Here is an 18,420-nt window from a genome sequence, read left to right on the forward strand (position 1 = left end):
CGGTTCACATGTATGCGGGTTGGCGGCCCACATTTGCACAGGCATAGCAGCCCATTGATTTGAATGGGCTGCTATGCCCTCATTTTACGCAGAAAAAAGGTGCATGCAGCATTTTAAAAAAATGCAGTGGCCTTTAAATCCATCCTACTTCTGCACCATGCGACTTACCTGCAGTTCCTGCTCTGGCAAGCTTTCTGCGTTTTTAAATACATGGGCCCAGCATTTAAAAACACAGTTTGCATGTGCAGGAACTGCAAGTAAGTTGCATGGTGCAAAAGCAGGATGGGGTTCACGGCCACTGCATTTTTTAAAATTCTGCATGTGGCTTTTTTCAGCTGAAAACGCAGGCATAGCAGCCCAACCCCATTCAAATCAATGGGCTGCTATCCCTATCCCTGTGCAAATATGGGCCGCCAACCCACATACATGTGAACCAGGCCTAAAGCAATAGTAAAGTAATTTACAAATAAAAACACCGCTCCTCCTGCAGGTTTAACCACTTCTGGGCTGCAAGGATTTGCCCCCTTATTGACCAGGCCATCGGATCGGAGCGCCAGGACCAGTCATCACCAGGTAGGCCAGACACTGCTTGATGGCTATATAATAATGTAATGTGGGCTGCTATGCCTGTGCATCTATCTATCTATTTATATATATATATATATATATATATATATGCTGCTATGCCCGTGTATGTATTTCTATCTATCTATATCTCTATCTATATCTATATCTCTATCTATCTATATCTCTATCTATATCTCTATCTATATCTCTATCTATATCTCCATCTATCTCTCCATCTATCTGTATATCTATCTCTCCATCTATCTGTATATCTATCTCTCCATCTATCTATATAGTGACAGTGTATGGTAAAAGTACTTGCTTGTAGAAGGCACTGTGTCTCTCACTGTCTCTCTCTGAGCCCGGGAAGGAAGCATGTGGGTGTGTGCTGAGTGGGAGCCGTCTGATTGGTTACAGGGAGGAGCCAAGTCTCTCACTCTAGGATCATATTACCAGAGCTGTTTTCTATTGAGTGAGTGAGGAATGAGTCATCCAAATGTATCAATTCACAAGTCAGACTGAGGAGCAGATAAACTCAGTATTTTAAAAATGCCACAATAACAATACCGTGGGTATGCAATACCGCGATATATCGAATTACCGAAAACCGGCATATGTCTACTTCCAGGACGGCAGGCCTACTTCCCGCCCTGTTAAAAGGGTGTGTGAAAAGAATGTATAAGGTAGGTGGTAAGTACCTAAGCGATTATACATCCCTTGTTTATTGGTTGTGAAAACGACTCTGATACAACTGAGGGACAAGGGGAAGGCTGGGGCATTTTAACAGCTGTGACTTGGATTGTGTTTCCGGTAGGGAGGAGCATGATATCTCTCATAAGTTTGCCGTCCTGGAAGGTTCGTAGAAAAACCTTTACTGGTCAACTAATGGTAGGTTTTTGTCAACATATGAATGTGTTGGTCCAATCGCTAAGCACTCGCACTTTTGCATGCTCCTTCATACACCAGAAGTAATTTCTTGCCTCACAAAAAAATCTCGCCTTTTCAGTATGTTAAATAAAGGAATTGACTATGTGGTTCCAATTTTGTTTTTTCTTGTGAGTTTGTACACACATGACCACGTTTTTCTGTGGCTCTCTTTAGGCCTACAGATACCTGAGAGAAGATGTGAAGACATTTCAAGGGAAACCTATAAAGGTGACAAAATAGGCCCTGATTTAAAAATACCTGTACAATTTGTTACTACAAAGCTCTGATCTGTATAACTTCCCTTTTATTTTTAGGCAAGGATAAAAGCAAAGCCAATAGCGATAAACACTTTTTTGCCAAAGAATGGTTTTAGACCTTTGGATATGAATCTGTACACACAACAACGCTATACGACATCATTTTACATACCTCCGCTGTACAGTCCACAGCAACAGTTCCCACTTTACAGTCTCATTACCCCACAGACCTGGTCTACAGCACACAGCTACCTGGACCCATCACTGGTATGTGCCCTGCAGCTTAACCGCAGTTCTTCTTGTCTATACTTTTTTAAATAAAGCATTTAAGTGTTACTGGATTATTTATTTGACGCCTGCAAACAATCTTCGGTGAAAACAGAGTTCCACCCCTTTGTGTTTATTAAAAGTCTGCAGCTACAGAAAGTGTAGCTGCTGACTTTTTATACACACTCACCTGTCCTACGATGCGGCCAGCGGGAGCCTCCTTTCGCTCCCTTTTCTCCCGACGGCACTGGCATCACTAGTGTGGGCACCCGGCTGTGACAGCTTGCGGCTTCACAGCAGGGTGCGCACTGTACATGCACAGGTCACGCTGCGCCTCCTGAGTGGACGGGCAATGTTCTTGGACCTGTGACTTGTTTCAGAAGATTGCAGGGAGGGAGAGGACAACTTTCGCTCGAGCCACCTAGGTGGCCTGAGCAGGAGGGAGAACGAAGCGGGTACTTGTCAAATCTAGGTACCCTCCCCCCCAAATGTGGCAGGTCAGGGGGGCAGGAGACCTTAAAGCGGAAGTTCCAATTTTGGGTGGAATTGCTCTTTAATCTTTCTTTCACCAGAATCCTATTGGTTGTAGTTCAGGAGTATAACAGAATTGTTGGTGAGCTGTAATAGAAACATTTTTGAAATCTCAACTTGTAGAACCTGCTTAGTGCCATCACCTTAGGTTGCAAGTCTTCATTTTATTAAAGGAGATGTACAGCCAAAGTTCATTTGGCTGTACATCTCCTATGGATCACAGGAGTGCAGTTAGTTCTGCACTCCTGTGACCCTTTTTCAGCAAAGAGCGGGCTGAAGTCCACTCTCTGCTGACGTTACAGAAGTCGGCCAGGCGCCGCGTCATCGCGACCGAGTCTGGATCCACAAGGTGCCTGGACCAACACCCGGCTTGGTTTATCAAGGAGGCACTAAGAGCCTGAGCCGGCCGCTGCCTGCCCCTACACAGCCCAGCGCTCCAATGAGCGAGGAGGGGGCAGAGCAGAGAGCTGCTGACTGAAAGTCAGCAGCTCTCTGCTGGAGGAGTTGTCAGAACTGAGCGATCATCTGTGTTCGATTGCTCGGCTCTCAGTTCAGAGGTGTCGGGGGACAGATGCAGCATCGGACCAGTGGTGCATCCACCTTGGTAAGTATTAATGGGGGGGGGGGGAGATCACATATGTCTTCTTTAAGGATGGAGGTGAAGTTGAGGGTTGGGAAGAGTGCAGAGTAGCAGATATGTGATCAGTGCTGTACACTATGCAGGTAAATATGTAGCTTTGTTACGTAATGCTTTGATGTATGTTTTTGTTAGGTAACACCATTCCACAATACTGGATTCATTAATGGGTTTACATCTCCTACTTTCAAGCCAACAGCATCACCTTTAACATCCCTGCGACCTTACACACCCAGGAACAGGCAAGTGGAGCTGCCCTCTGCGAACTTTCCCACCAATTTTCAAGTAGTGTTTTAAGTCTGCCATATTAGTTGTGTGTGTGTTTGTATGTATATTAGAGCAGCACGATTAATCGTATAGGAATCGCAGTCTCGATTCACCAGCACCCACACCCCCCTACGATCTGACTCCCAAATGTTGACAATTCTCACTCTGTGTCACAGACAGCTGCAGCCAGCATGCCAGAGACTTGGGATGTCCGGCTGACACACTGGCGATATTGCGGCTGTCTGTGTCAGAGCTGAGCTGACGTAACAAAGCCGATGCTTCCTGTGTAGTTCTGGCTCCGTTCTGTCACAGGCAGAGCGATATCAAATGCACTCCGCCTGTGAGAGCGGAGCTACAGGAAGCATTGGCTCTGCGCTGCTCCTCACTTCGCCAACAGTACCCACAGCAGTACCCGCAGCGGTACCTGCTGCTTTACCCACCAGCCAGCAGTACTCACAGCAGTACCCACCAGCCAACAGTACCCACAGCATTACCCACCAGGCAGCAGTACCCAGGGGTAATCCATGACCGGGGGGGTAATCTTAGTCACAGCTTTATTTCAAATGGTTAATAAAAAAATGTATAGAGAGAGATAGATAGATATATATCTATCTTTAACCACTTAAGCCCCAGAGGATTTGGCTGCTCAAAGACCAGGGCCTATTTTGCGACTAGGCACTGTGTGACTTTAATGGACTTTGTTTACATTAGCCGCCCTGCCTTTCTCCCTCTCCAGTGGGAGATCGCGAGTGACAGACGGACATCGGAGCTGCCGATCACTCGTGCGGGGACGAGAGCGTGCCCCCGGCGGCACGCGCTCGCTCCCTAGAGGCTCGTGGGCGAGCGACGGATCCCTACGAGAATTGTGAGAGAATCGTGATTCTAAGCAAAAAAAAACGTGATTCTCATTTTTGCCAGAATCGTGCAGCTCTAAGTGCCGGTTCACACTAACGCGGCACAACTTTGGGGGCGACCTGTGAAGTCGCGTGCACTGCGACTTCGGCGCGACTTGCACGGACTTCATATAATGTCTATGCAAGTCGCTCCGATGTCGCCCCGAAGTAGTACAGGAACCTTTTTCTAAGTCGGAGCGACTTGAGTCGCTCCTATTAGAACGGTTCCCGTAGCACTGCATGGACCACGACTTCTCAGGCTGACCAGTCGCCTGACAAGTCGCGGTAGTGTGAATAGAGACTAAAGGAAATATAGATGGTTAGGTGACATTTAGTTGCAACCAAAACTTTTTTTGGATTGGTTAGAAATGAGTTTTGAAATGCTGTCCAATATAATTATACTGGTTGTTGTTAAGACGGATATAAACAAGCCATAGGTTTTACCCCTTCTATCATCCAGTGTGTTTATATTGTCATCTGTGTCCCCTTTTGGAGTGATTTCCAGCTTCATGGATCAAGTGTTCTGATTCTGTTCTGGTTTTCCACTTTGTCTTATTCTCTCCGTACTTTAACACGTAGCTTCAAGGGTGGCATTAGAAAGTAATATTTTACTAAAAAGGTAGGTAGTGAATGCTTGGAACAGACTTCCAGCAAAGGTAGAGAGTCTATGAACAATAAGTGAATTTAAACATGCTTGAGAGATACCCAGATTTACACACGAAAAAAAAAAGGCAGCCTTTACAGACCACTTGATTTTCTTTCTGCTGTCACTCCACTCTTTATTTTAGTGTTTGAGAAACATTTTACTTTAAATCCTTTCTAGGAACCCTGGCAAATCCAATCTTCGGCATACAATACCAAGTACCGAGCGGGCCCCTGCACTTCTTGACGGTCCAGCTGTTTTCAACTTTACTACTGATAGACTAATCAATGGTGTGCGTGGGCCTCCAGCACGGCAACCCGGACAAACCAGAACAAGAATGCCGAATACAACAACATTTAAAAGGGACATTGGTACAGGCCGTGTGGAACCTCCAACTATTGAAAACTCCACTGGTCTTGGGAGAGGGAGGTGAGTTTAGTTGTGTTTAGGTAATATAAACTCCAAGAAGCCAATGGCACCTCTGCTGTGTTCCAGCCAATCGGCCCTGGAACGAGATGGGCTCAGATAAGTATTACGAAGGTTTTTTATCGTAATGCATTGACCTAGAGTGACATTGCTTACTGACTGAACATTGCCTATGGTGGAGTGGTGTTGTCAACCTAGGACAGTGTTTGAAGACTATATATAGAAAATGACCCTCCTTTCAATAATAAAAGGAGGTGGTGTTCTGTAATTCACGGACATTAACTGAACAGGGCTTAAAATTGTTGTAAAGGCAGGTAGAAACAAAGGAAATTTACTTGGTTTATATATACTTAACCCCATGCACCGACCGCAATACATAAATACGTTGCGGTTTGCAAGTGGTTTACAGGGTTTATGGCTATCCACCATAACCCCGATACTGTGGTTTTTTTTTTTTTTTCCCTCTGCAGGCGTCCAGCACTCATATGAAATGCAGTTTCCGTCAGTTCGCCCGAGAAACTGTCCAACGGTGCTGCCAGCTGCTTCCATAGGCGATCAAAGAGTTGGTACTCTTTGATCGACTCTAGCTTTGGAGGACTGGAGCAACGTCATAATCTCCCTTCTGGTCCATGCTGAAAGAATTTTACATTTTTTTTAAAGTTAAAGATCAAAGTGTTTTCTTTTTTTTTGATCTTATGCTTTTTAACCACCTCCCACCCGGGCCATTGTAAATATACGGCAGGGTGGGAGCGTCCTCCTTCTGATCGGATGTTCCGGAACGTCCTTCAGAAGGAGAGAGATCGTGCTGCCGCGGGCACGCACAGCGGCGCAATCTCGATGTGCCTGTGTCCCTAGGACACAGAGCAACAAGCCTCGGCATGAGGGCCCTGTGATTGGCCCTCCTGATCACATGACGGCTGTGTCCAATCACAGCCGTCATGTAATGTCAATACAGCCGTTGTAACGGCTTCGATCTCTTCTCCTCACTGACAGATCCTGTCAGTGAGGAGAAGAGCAGAGGATCGGTGCTGCAGCCGGGGTGATCAGTGAGTATTTCTAAGTACTCACTGATCACAGGGGGGGTCTGTGCTGGTAATCAGATGATTGATTACCAGTGCAGCCCTGGGGGGAGGGGGTGCCACTAGAGCCACCAGGGATGCCCACCCATCACCACCAGGGATGCCCACCATGGCCACCAGGGATTTCAAACAGGGCTCAGAGAGCCTGCCAGTGGTGCCCCCCTATTAGTGCTGCCCACCAATGCCATCTATCAGTGCTGCCCACCAGTGCCCGTTATTGCCATCTATCAGTGCTGCCCACCAGTGCCCATTATTGCCCACCAGTGCTGCCTATCAGTGCCCATCAGTGCCGATTAGTGCCACCTATCAGTGCCCATCAGTGCCGCCCATCATTGCTGCCTATCACTGCCCACCAATGCTGCATATCAGTGCTATCTATCAGTGCCACATATCAGTGCCCATCAGTGCTGCATATCAGTGCTACCTATCAGTGCCCATCAGTGCTGCATATCAGTGCCACCCCATCAGTGCCTGTCAGTGCGGCGTCATCCGTTCTCATCAGTGCAGGAAAAAACATATCTATTTACAAAATTTTATAACCTAAACAAAAAAACTTTTTTTTTTTTTTTCAAACTTTTCGGTCTTTTTTTATTTGTGCACCAAAAAAGAAAAAACCTGGCGGTGATCAAATACCACCAAAAGAAAGCTCTATTTGTGGGGAAAAAATTACACAAATTTGGTTTAGGTACAGTGTTGCATGACCGCGCAATTGTCATTCAAAATGCAACAGCGCTAAAAGCTGAAAATTGGTCTGGGAAGGAAGGGGGTTTAAGTGCCCAGTATTGAGGTGGTTAAAGGTATGGAAGAGGTTTGGGATCCAGAAAGAGGACCGGTCATCCTTATTTATATTACACGGTATGTTTGGTGATTAAAAAAAGTTCGAGACAGTGTAAAAATAAAAATTCTAATAAAAAATTGCTCACATCCCTCCGTGCTCATGCACAGATGCGAACGCATGCATAAGTAGCGCATGCATATGTAAGTGTATGAATCACACGTAAGTTATTGCCATGAACATTAGAACGAGAGCAATAATTCCAGTGCTAGACCTCCTCTGTAACTCTAAACAGGTAACCTGTAAAGGCATTAGGTGTTGCCTATGGAAATTTTTAAGTACTGTAGTTTGCCGCTATTCCACGAGCAATTTTAAAGCGTGACATGTTTGGTATCTTAACATTATTTCTTTCACGTTATACAAAAAAATTGAGGTAACTATATTGTGTTTTTTAAATTCATTAAGGTGTATTTTTTCCAAAAACAAAACTGTGTTTGCAAAACTGCTGCACAAATACCATGTGCCATAAAAAATTGCAACTAGCATCTCTGCTGAAAAAATAAAATGTATAATGTTTGAGGATATAAGTAATTTTCTACTGATTTAAACTTGTAAACAAAGTGCCAGAAAAAGCCTGGTCGGCAAGTAGTTAAAGGTACACTAACCATAAAGGAGATTGTGTTGTGGTTAATTTGCATATACACACCCGGCACACTTTAAATAACATAGTCTTCCCTCCATATTTGCAACTATATCATAGCTAGGATCACAGTGACATACATAGAAAGATAGCAGAGCTCTGTAATGCTCCATGTACACGGGACATTGTAAATGGCCGTTTAGGAGCAGTTGGGTGTTTTTCTCTTACGTCCTCCGACAGTCGCCGCCATCTTCATATTCGTCACAATGGGGTATTAGACTTTGCTCCGTAGGAGTAGCTAGGCAACAGAATATGTCAATATTAAAGCTTTTAACATATCCCCACCCCAGGGGGTGGTCCCCTCAGTCTATACCCTCCTGTTTCCTACTTCAGTTTCAATGTCTAGCTTGTCAGGAGTAGCTGGATCTCTCTATGCTGGGGCATTTTGTCTCAGCCTTTATCTTCTTTTTTGATTTTTTGTTTGTTTTTTCTCTCTCTTTACTTAGCTGTTCTTTTTGTCAGCATTAGTTCTTCTGATGAAGAGGATTTGTGCGGGCTGGGTCTCGGGCTGATCCCCCTGTTAGCAGGTTGTGGGTCAGTGGCTTCCCAGCCTGCCTTCGAGCGTTCAGCCAGGTAACGCTCCTGGCGCAGTGAACGACCCATCCCTGTTTGGTGCAGGGATGATTGGTGAGGTGGCTACCTCACTGGACGCTGTGCGGTTTCTTAACCCCAATTTTTTTGCGTCCTGGATGCGACTCTCCCTGCCACATGCGCAGCGGCTTGTTGGCCTGTGCGGGTTCCCCACGCCATTAGGAGGTAAGTGTATCTATGTGGGGACCTGTCTGTTGGGGGGGTGTCAGTCTGGGACTGTGTAACCCTGCCTGTGTTCACACTATTGAAATCCCTATCTCTCTGGCTGCATGCTGTGGGCTGCAAGGAGGGGGGCTGTGCTGCACTGTCTGTGTCAGTTTGTGTATGTGTGAACGGCTGTGTGCTGTGGGGCATGATTTTTATCATGTTTGGGGCACTTTCAGCGACCGCTGCGGCGGTCCGCCATGTTTTTACATGCTATGCTATGTTTGGTCCACCTCGCTGAGGTGGAGGAGCGGCGGTTTCGGCGCCAAACGGCGCCATTTTGGCAGCGCTCGCTCCGGCCGCATGGTTTCACTGCGGGCGGCCATTTTCTTGTAGCCTTCCATAGGCTTTCATGGAGCGCCCTGTGTTGCATTGCTTCCTCTCCCTTGGTGCACCGATCGAGGCAGCAGCGATGGTCTCTACAGGTTTTTACCTCCCTATCCCTTTATCCTTGCCTGTGTTGAGCTTTTTTCTCCCGGTGGGGGTAAAAATTGTGCCAGTGTGTGTGTGCGGTGGGCAGCGCTCGCCGCGCTTGTTTAAGGGGCAATTAACCCTTTATTTTCCGGCTTATCATTGGGGCAATGGATTCTCAGGGACACAAATTTCCTACCACTTGGTGGGTGACCAAGGGCTGTTTTCCCCCCCAGGGGGGTTTTGGCTGCGGTTGTGGCTAATCTTGCTGCTCAGGTGCTAATGCTTGTGGCTGTTCAATCCACACAACGACCCAGAGTTTTCAATCTCCTCTGACAGAGGGTGCTGGTGATGGGGCTGCTATAGCTGGGGTCTCCTTATCAGGGTCCCGTTCCTCCCTGGGTCTTGTGGGGTCCGAGGTGGAGGCTGAGGTAGAAGGGGTGGATAATTCTCCCCCTCGCTCGCCTGAAGAGCTTGCACTCATGGATGAATTGGTTGCTTCTATCAAGCAAACACTGCGTTTACGGGTTGGACCACGTCCCCCTGCTGCCCTGGCAGCTTATGGGACGCAGAAAAGACGCAAGACATCGCAGGTCTTCCCTGCACTGATGATTTTCAGCGCGCTGTTAAGGAACAATGGCGCAATATACGCAAGCCTTTTGCTGTACCAAGTAGGTTCAGGCTGCGTTATCCTTTCACGCCCGCTACTGATGAATAGGTCCACTGCGATTCCTGCAGAGGATACCTCGGTGTTCCGGGATGCTACGGGCAGGAGGCTGGAGTCTCTTGCCCGTCATGCTTACTCTATTACGGGTTCTATGCTAAAGGCTCTATTTGCTTCGCTTAGGGCAGCCCAGGCTGTCGCGAATTGGACGCAGGCACTCAGGCGCGTCCTGGTGGCTGATCCAGCCTCACCGGCGACATTGGATATGGTGGATAAAATCCATCAGGGTGTCGTGTATTTGTGTGATGCGGCCCTGGATATAGTACCGTTGGCTGCACGTGTACAGTGTGGCGGTATTGTCTCGCCGCCTGGTTTGGTTGAAGTGTTGGTCTGTGGACCAATCTTCGCGCAAGACCTTAGCCAATCTGCCCTATGGTGGATCTCGCCTTTTTGGCGAATCCTTGGATGCACTGATAAAGGGGGTCACGGGTTGTGAGAGCACGCTCCTGCCCCGATCCCACCAGGCTACGGCTGCTCATGGTAAGTAGCATGCTTCTTTTCGGCCCTCTCAGGGGTCCTTTCGTGCCTTTCGGTCGCCCTATAGGGGAGAACCATTCAAAGGCCAAGGCTCCCTAAAGAAGCAGTGGTCGGGTACGCATAAGTCCGGCCAGTCCGGATCCACTGCCCATAACAATGCGGCCTGAAGGGGCACCCTCATCCAGTTCTGGGGTGGGGGGACGCTTGCTCGGTTTTTCTTCAACCCTGGTTGGCCCGTGTTCGGGACAGGTGGGTTCAGGAAATCGTTCGTTCTGGCTACAAGATCGAGTTTTCTATCTCGGCCGGAGAGCAGATTTTTTTCCCTCAGGCGGTTCCGGTGCCTCATCGGGACAGATTTCGGGGGTTCTCTTCCAATCTGTTCACTGGGCCCTGGAAGGAGGGCAGGGTGCGTCCTATTCTGGACTTACAGGCTCTGGACCGTTTTGTGCGGGTTCGCAAGTTCCGCATGGAATCCCTGCGGTCGGTGGTGGCTGCCCTGGTTCCGGGGGAATTCATGGCTTCCATCGACTTGAAGGATGCGTGCCTTCACATCCCGTTTTTCGAGGGTCACCAGAGGTACCTTCGATTCGCCATTGCGGAGGATCTCTACCTATTCGTGGCGTTACCTTTTGGTCTCGCTTCGGCTCCACGGTTTTTTGCCAAGGTGCTTGCACCGGTTTCTGGTTTTGTTGAGAGCCCAGGGCATCTCTGTCCTGGGGTATCTGGAAGATGTTCTGGTCCGGTCTGCGACCAGCCAGGGTCTGGAGGAGGACCTGTCCATCACGATGCTGACTCTACAGGAGTTTGGTTGGACGATAAATTTTCCAAAGTCGACGCTGTGTCCGTCGATTCGTCTTCCCTACCTGGGAATGATTCTGGACTCGGTCCAGGCGAAGCTCTTCCTACCGGACGACGAACTCAGGACTCTTCAGGAAGGAGTCAAGTCCCTCAGGGACGTTCCGTGCTCGTCACTCCGGACGCGCATGAGATGTCTGGGATTGATGGTCTCGGCTTTCGAGGCGATTCCCTTCGCCCAGTTTCACACGTGGGGTCTCCAAGCGAAGATCCTGTCCAGGTGGGACGGGCGACCGCAATCTCTGGATCTCCAGATTTCGTTGGGCCATCGCACCAGAAGGGATCTTCTGTGGTGGCTCCAGTCCCCGGCGGTGTCGGGGGGCAAGTCTTTTCGTCCTCTCTCATGGACGGTGGTCACCACGGATGCCAGCCTGTCGGGCTGGGGTGGTGTTCTGGGCGTTCTGTCCGCCCTGGGAACTTGGTCGGGGGAGGTCTCCTCCCTTCTGATCAACGTTCTGGAATTGCGTGCGATGAATCTCTGCCTTCAACGTTGGCCGGACGGGCTGCAGGGCTGTCCGGTTCGGGTGCAGACGGACAATGCCACGGCGGTGGCTTACGTCAATCGCCAAGGGGGCACCAAGAGAGCCCGAGCGGCTCGGGAAGTGGCCGACATTCTGTCTTGGGCCGAGACACACGTCCCGGCGATATCGGCGGTTCACGTTGCGGGGGTGGAGAACTGGCAGGCGGATTATCTACAGCCGCCAGTCCCTGGACCAGGGGGAATGGTCCTTCCACCCGGATGTCTTCCAGATGTGGTGCGCGAAGTGGGGTCTTCCGGAGGTAGACCTGTTCGCGTCTCGTCTGAACAGCAAGGTGAAAAGATTCGTGGCAAGGCCGCGCGATCCTCGGGCAGACGCGTCAGACGCGTTGGTAGCTCCGTGGCATCAGTACCGACTGATGTATGCGTTTTCACCGTTTCAATGGCTGTCCAGGTTCCTTCGCAGGTTGAGCTCGGAACCAGTACACAGTGATTCTTGTGGCACCGGACTGGCCTCGCCAGTCCTGGTGCGCAGACCTTGTGCATTTGGCGGTCGACGCCCCGTGGCGTCTGCCTCTTCGAGAAGATCTCCGGTCTCAAGGGCTGATTTTCCATCCTGCTTTACAGTCGCTGGCTTTGACGGCCTGGCTGTTGAAACCAAGGTCCTGAGGGATAGGGGTCTCTCCCCTGAGGTCATTCACACTTTGATCGACGCGAGGAAATTTTCCTCGGGGAAGGTCTATTACCGTACTTGGAAGGCCTATTTTGCCTGGTGTGAGTCCAGGGGGTTTTCACCTCGCCCGTACTCGGTGTCTAGGGTGTTGTCCTTCCTTCGAAAGGGTGTTGCCAACGTTTGGCGCTGGCTACGATCAAGGGTCAGGTGTCTGCGATGGCCGTTCTCTTTCTACGTCCTATGGCATCTAACTCCTTGGTTGGCACTTTTGTTCAGGGGCATCTGGTCCCTCCTAGGAGGGTGCCTCTGCCTCCTTGGGACTGGAATCTTGTTCTGTCCGTGTTGCAACATGGTCCTTTTGAACGGATCGGGTAGATCTCGTTGTCTATGTTGTCCAAGAAGGTCACCTTTTTTGGTGGCGATCACTTCGGCTCGCACAGTGTCGGAGCTGGCAGCTTGTCCTGCAAATGTCCGTATCTGGTCACTCACTTGGTTAAGGTGGTCTTGCGACCTAACCCTTCTTTTTTTTCCGAAGAGGGTTTCGGAATTTCACCTCACTGAGGACATTGGCTTGCCTTCGCCTTGCGCGAAGTCTAAACATCCGATGGGGGTGGAGTTGCACTCCTTGGATGTTGTTCGGGCGATTAGGATTTACCAGAAATTGTCTGAATCTTTTCGCAAGTCGGATTCTTGTTTGTCCTTCCGGGGGCCCTCGGAAGGGCGTAGCGGCATCGGCTTCTGCCGTCGCCAATTGGTTCAGACAGGCCATTGAACAGGCCTATGCTTTGCAGGGAAAAGTTTCCCCTATGCCTGTGGAGGCGCACTCTACCAGGTCTCTGAGTATGTCTTGGGCCTGTCGTCATGGGGCTTCTGTGGCCCGGGTGTGTAAGGCGGCGACTTGGTCGACCGTGCACACCTTCAATCTATTCTACGGAGTGGTTATTCAAGCATCGGCAGATGCTTCCTTTTGCCGCAAGGTTCTTAGTGCGGCGGTTCCTTAGGGTCCCTTGTTTTGGGCCTTTGGGCTGTTTGGGATTTCTTTTTATCCCTGGGTTATTTGTTTTTTTCCTGGGTTATTGCTCCCGTTGAGCAAGTTTTTTCTCATGTTGCCCAGCTGGTTTCCTTACTTTGGTAAGGTTCCTTTCTTTGATGTGGAGACTGCGTTGCCTTTAGGCGCGGCTGCGTTTCCCACCCCTCATGTTTGCACTGCTTTGGGACGTCCCCATTGTGACGAATATGAAGATGGCGGCGACTGTCGGAGGACGTAAGAGAAAACGGAGTTTTTGTAAAATCTTACCTGTAAAATTCCTTTCTCTGAGTCCTCCGACAGTCACCGCCCCCGCCCCTCTTTTGGGGTTTAGGTACTCTACTGCTATTCCACTGAAACTGAAGTAGGAAACAGGAAGCAGGAGGGTATAGACTGAGGGGACCACCCCATGGGGTGGGGATATGTTAAAAGCTTTAATATTGACATATTCTGTTGCCTAGCTACTCCTACGGAGCAAAGTCTAATACCCCATTGTGACGAATATGAAGATGGCGGCGACTGTCGGAGGACTCAGAGAAAGGAATTTTACAGGTAAGATTTTACAAAAATTCCGTTTTTTCAGAAGCCCCTGAACCCACCTACATGTTATCTTATCTGCCCATGTACACAGGGTCGTTTACAGTCATTTGCAGGCAGTTGAGTTCAGGGACGTTTTTTTGGAACGCAATTATTTGCGTTCCAACATGTTTCCCGGCATTTCAAACGCAAAAACGGGACCGAACGAGACCGAACGTGATGAAGTACGTTAAGCCACGTTATACGTTTTTTTTTTTTTTTTTTTTTCTTCCATTCAAAATCAATGGTTCCCTATGGGAACCTATTGATTTGAATGGAAGGCGCACCGCAAGTCGGATCAGGATGATCCGACTTGCGGTGCGACTTGCGCTGTGAGAATCTTGAGGGGGAACTTCACGCCAAAATAGGGAAAAAAATACAGTGTGGGTTTCCCACCCAGGTTCCAAACCAGGCCCTTCGGGTTTGGTATGGAATTTGAGGGTAGCCCCACGCCGAAAAAACGGTGTGGGGTCCCCCCCAAAATCCATACCAGACCCTTTTCCGAGCATGCAGCCCAGTAGGGCAGGAAGGGGGAGGGGACGAGCGAGCGGCCCCACCCCCCCTGGACCATACCAGGCCACATGCCCTCAATATGGGGGGGTGTTGGTGCTTTGGGGCAGGGGGAGCTCTGCACCCCCCACCCCAAAGCACCTTGCCCCCATGTTGATGAGGACAAGGGCCTCATCCCCACAACCCTGGCCGGTGGTTGTGGGGGTCTGTGGGCAGGGGGCTTCTCGGTATTTGGAAGCCCCCTTTAACAAGGGTGGCCCCCCAGATCCCAGACCCCCTCCCTATGTGAATGGGTATGGGGTACACTGTACCCCTACCCATTCACCCCATAAAAGGCAGTGTATGTAAATAACGACAGGAGACGTTTTGGAAAGTTTATTAAAAATCTTCATCCAGTCTTCTCCGCGCTGGTCTTCTCCCCCTCGGCTCTTCTGCTCTTCTCCCCCTCGGCTCTTCTGCTCTTCTCCCCCTCGGCTCTTCTGCTCTTCTCCCCCTCGGCTCTTCTGCTCTTCTCCCCCTCGGCTCTTCTGCTCTTCTCCCCCTCGGCTCTTCTGCTCTTCTCCCCCCTCGGCTCTTCTGCTCTTCTCCCCCTCCGCTCTTCTGCTCTTCTCCCCCCTCCGCTCTTCTGCTCTTCTCCCCCCTCCGCTCTTCTGCTCTTCTCCCCCCTCCGCTCTTCTGCTCTTCTCCCCCCTCCGCTCTTCTGCTCTTCTCCCCCCTCCGCTCTTCTGCTCTTCTCCCCCCTCCGCTCTTCTGCTCTTCTCCCCCCTCCGCTCTTCTGCTCTTCTCCCCCCTCCGCTCTTCTGCTCTTCTCCCCCCTCCGCTCTTCTGCTCTTCTCCCCCCTCCGCTCTTCTGCTCTTCTCCCCCCTCCGCTCTTCTGCTCTTCTCCCCCCTCCGCTCTTCTGCTCTTTTGCTGTCCGCTCCTCTGCTCATTTGCCCTTGGCTCTTCTTCTTCCTCCGGTCCTCCTCAGACGATGTCTCCGGTCTCTGCAGCTTGTTATATAGCCATTGTGGGTGTGGCTGCCAGGTGATGTCATCAGGAGACCCCGCCACCTCATGTCACTGACGTCACAGATGACTTGAGGGGGCGGGGTCTCCTGATGTCACCGGGCGGCCACACCCACAATGGCTATATAACAAGCTGCAGAGACCGGAGACTGGCATAATCACCGCAGACATCGTCTGAGGAGGACCAGAGGAAGAAGAGCCGAGGGCAAAAGAGCAGAAGAGCGGACAGCAAAAGAGCAGAAGAGCGGAGAGGGAGAAGACCGGATGAAGATTTTTAATAAACTTTCCAAAACGTCTACTGTCATTTACATACACTGCCTTTTATGGGGTGAATGGGTAGGGGTACAGTATACCCCATACCCATTCACATAGGGAGGGGTCCGGGATCTGGGGGCCACCCTTGTTAAAGGGGGCTTCCAGATACCGAGAAGCCCCCAGACCCCCACAACCCCCGGCCAGGGTTTTGGGGATGAGGCCCTTGTCCTCATCAACATGGGGGCAAGGTGCTTTGGGGTGGGGGGTGCAGAGCTCGCCCTGCCCCAAGGCACCAACACCCCCCCCCCCCCACGTTGAGGGCATGTGGCCTGGTCCCCTCCTACTTCCTGCCTGCCCTACCGGGCTGTATGCTCGGATAAGGGTCTGGTATGAATTTTGGGGGGGACCCCACGCAGTTTTTAATCCCATTTTGGCGTGGAGTTTCCCCCTCAAGATTCTCACAGCGCAAGTCGGATCATCCTGATCCGACTTGTGGGTGCGCCTTCCATTCAAATCAATAGGCTCCCATAGTGAACCATTGATTTTGAATGGAGGCAGAAAAAACGCTGCTAAAAGCAACATGGCCAAACGTGCAATAACGCCAATGGAAAAAGCTACTGAAAGCACGTTTAACAGTTGCTTTTTCCCGGCGTCAGAACTAGCTTTGCAGCACGTTTTTCTAACGTCCCGTGTACATGGAGCCTAAGGAGATGGCCTATTTCCTATAGTTTCAGAAAAGGCAGTGACCCCCCTAAAGCAATGGGCTGGAGTAGCCAGGAACAAGAGAAGAGATGTATGTTGCCTTATAAAATCATCTAGTGCAAGAATCCATTCAGGTGCTTAGGGTTATGATGCACATTGCCACATTTCTTTACAGTAGATGTATCTGTTTTAATGTGTTGAATATCTGTCTATTATATATTTCTTTAGGAAAACATCCTATGGCTTTAGGAAGAAGAGGGATGACAAATTTGTGGTGAGTTCTAGTAAGCGTTTTCAGTATGCATGCTTCTTATATTCATGCAAGAATAGTTTATATTAGAATTAGTTAACTAAAAACTGTGATAGCGCTGCTAGAAAATTAATAAAATACATTTTAAAACCGTGCTAAACATTCAATGACATAACATATAATAAATTATAAATATTGTGCAATTCAAAAAAAAAAGTTCTTCCTCCAGTAGAAGCCATGATGGATATGGTGTAATGCGTAGAGGTACCAAGCGGTGGGCAGGTTTGACATTACATATGTGATCATCTTGGTATTGTGAATTTTAAGCTGTTATTTTAATATAATTAATGTGAGTTTAATATTTGAAGCTTGGATTTGTCTTATTGCGTTTGGGTTACTGCAACATTGGAGATTTTTTTTTTTTTATCTCTACATGTGTTTATTTGGAGCAACACTTAGTATTGTGGAGTGATCTAGAGAGCGGACGGCAGTGTGCATCTGTCTTATAATTGCCTTAGACCCATTGGGGTTAATCGTGGAGATGAACGGACACTTAAGGAGTGGACACACCTGGAATGATTCACAGATTGCACTTCTTATATAAACTTCTTTGGACTATATTATTGCACATTTGCACTTTGGAGTGCCTTTTCTTTTCTGCTAGCACTTCAGGACTTATTGCATCACTTGCACTTTATTTATTCAGAGACTAAGTCTCTGCACTATTGTTGCACTTCATTAGGTGCTCATTTTTTGAATTGCACAATATTTATATTTTATTTATTATATGTTATGTCATCGTATGTTTAGCACTGTTTTAAAATATATATTGAATTATTTTATTTTCTAGCAGTGCTATCACATAGTTTTATCTATTTTATCCTGTAGATGTGGGAACACATTTAGGTGGTAGCATCAGCTTTTATAGATTTATCTCTGTTGGTTTTTTAAGGGTAGCGCACAATTATTTTTGTCTTTCTTTATATTAGAATTGGGTTGGTTTGACTACTAGAAGTATTGAAACTCCTTAGTGATTCCAACTGCAGTAGTGCACCCTACCCTATAGCTTTACTCAGAATAGCTGTTTCAGAGCACTTATGAACAGAGATCAATGATCAGCCATAGTTCAGAATGATATTAAACTGTCTCTTAAGGGTAACTAATTATCCAAAATATTTGAGGAAATTTGTCTGTGAAAAGCTGTTAAACTTTTTGGCATGCTGTCACAAACCATTGTGACACAAAACATTTCTCAGCAAACGTCAGCTAGCCGCCATAAAACACATTTAGCATGCGTTGATCAAAAGACAGTTTCTCACCATGACTGGCATAGGATCAAGCAAAGTATCTTTCATTCACAAGCCGTTTCCAAGTTCTGAGGCTATCTGTAAAAAAAAATATGTTCAGTTGTAACACAAAGCCATGTTAACTCAATGAGATTTATAAAGGGTGGTTTTGGGAAAACTCCCTTGGCATTTGTCCATGTTTCTTCATTGCAATGTTGGAACTACTATCCACCCTTCCATTGGTCACAGCAGTAATTAGTATGGCCTTGGTTAAATTTAAATTTTTGGCTCTTTGCTTTTCCAGCTTCTCCCTCAGGGTCGAGGAAGAGAGCTTTTCAGTGATCCTTATTGCACCAAAATGCCCAAGGAGGTGTGGTACTCAGACATACTCAAGCTCCTGGCAGGTGGTCCGTGTGCTTTTACACA

General features: G+C 48.6%; 1 protein-coding gene across 1 annotated transcript in view; it reads left to right on the top strand.

Moving 5' to 3' along the window:
* LARP4B (La ribonucleoprotein 4B) overlaps window positions 1–18,420 on the top strand; it is a 321,080-nt gene that overhangs the window by 249,303 nt on the left and 53,357 nt on the right. The window contains exons 10-14 of the mRNA XM_082259577.1: window positions 1,669–1,722; window positions 1,809–2,018; window positions 3,322–3,428; window positions 5,170–5,418; window positions 16,687–16,732. Of these exons, the coding sequence (XP_082115703.1) occupies window positions 1,669–1,722; window positions 1,809–2,018; window positions 3,322–3,428; window positions 5,170–5,418; window positions 16,687–16,732 (666 nt within the window). The remainder of the gene's footprint in view (window positions 1–1,668; window positions 1,723–1,808; window positions 2,019–3,321; window positions 3,429–5,169; window positions 5,419–16,686; window positions 16,733–18,420) is intronic.

This window comes from Pelophylax lessonae (assembly GCF_965119305.1).
Source record: "Pelophylax lessonae genome assembly, chromosome: 5".
Taxonomy (NCBI): domain Eukaryota; kingdom Metazoa; phylum Chordata; class Amphibia; order Anura; family Ranidae; genus Pelophylax; species Pelophylax lessonae.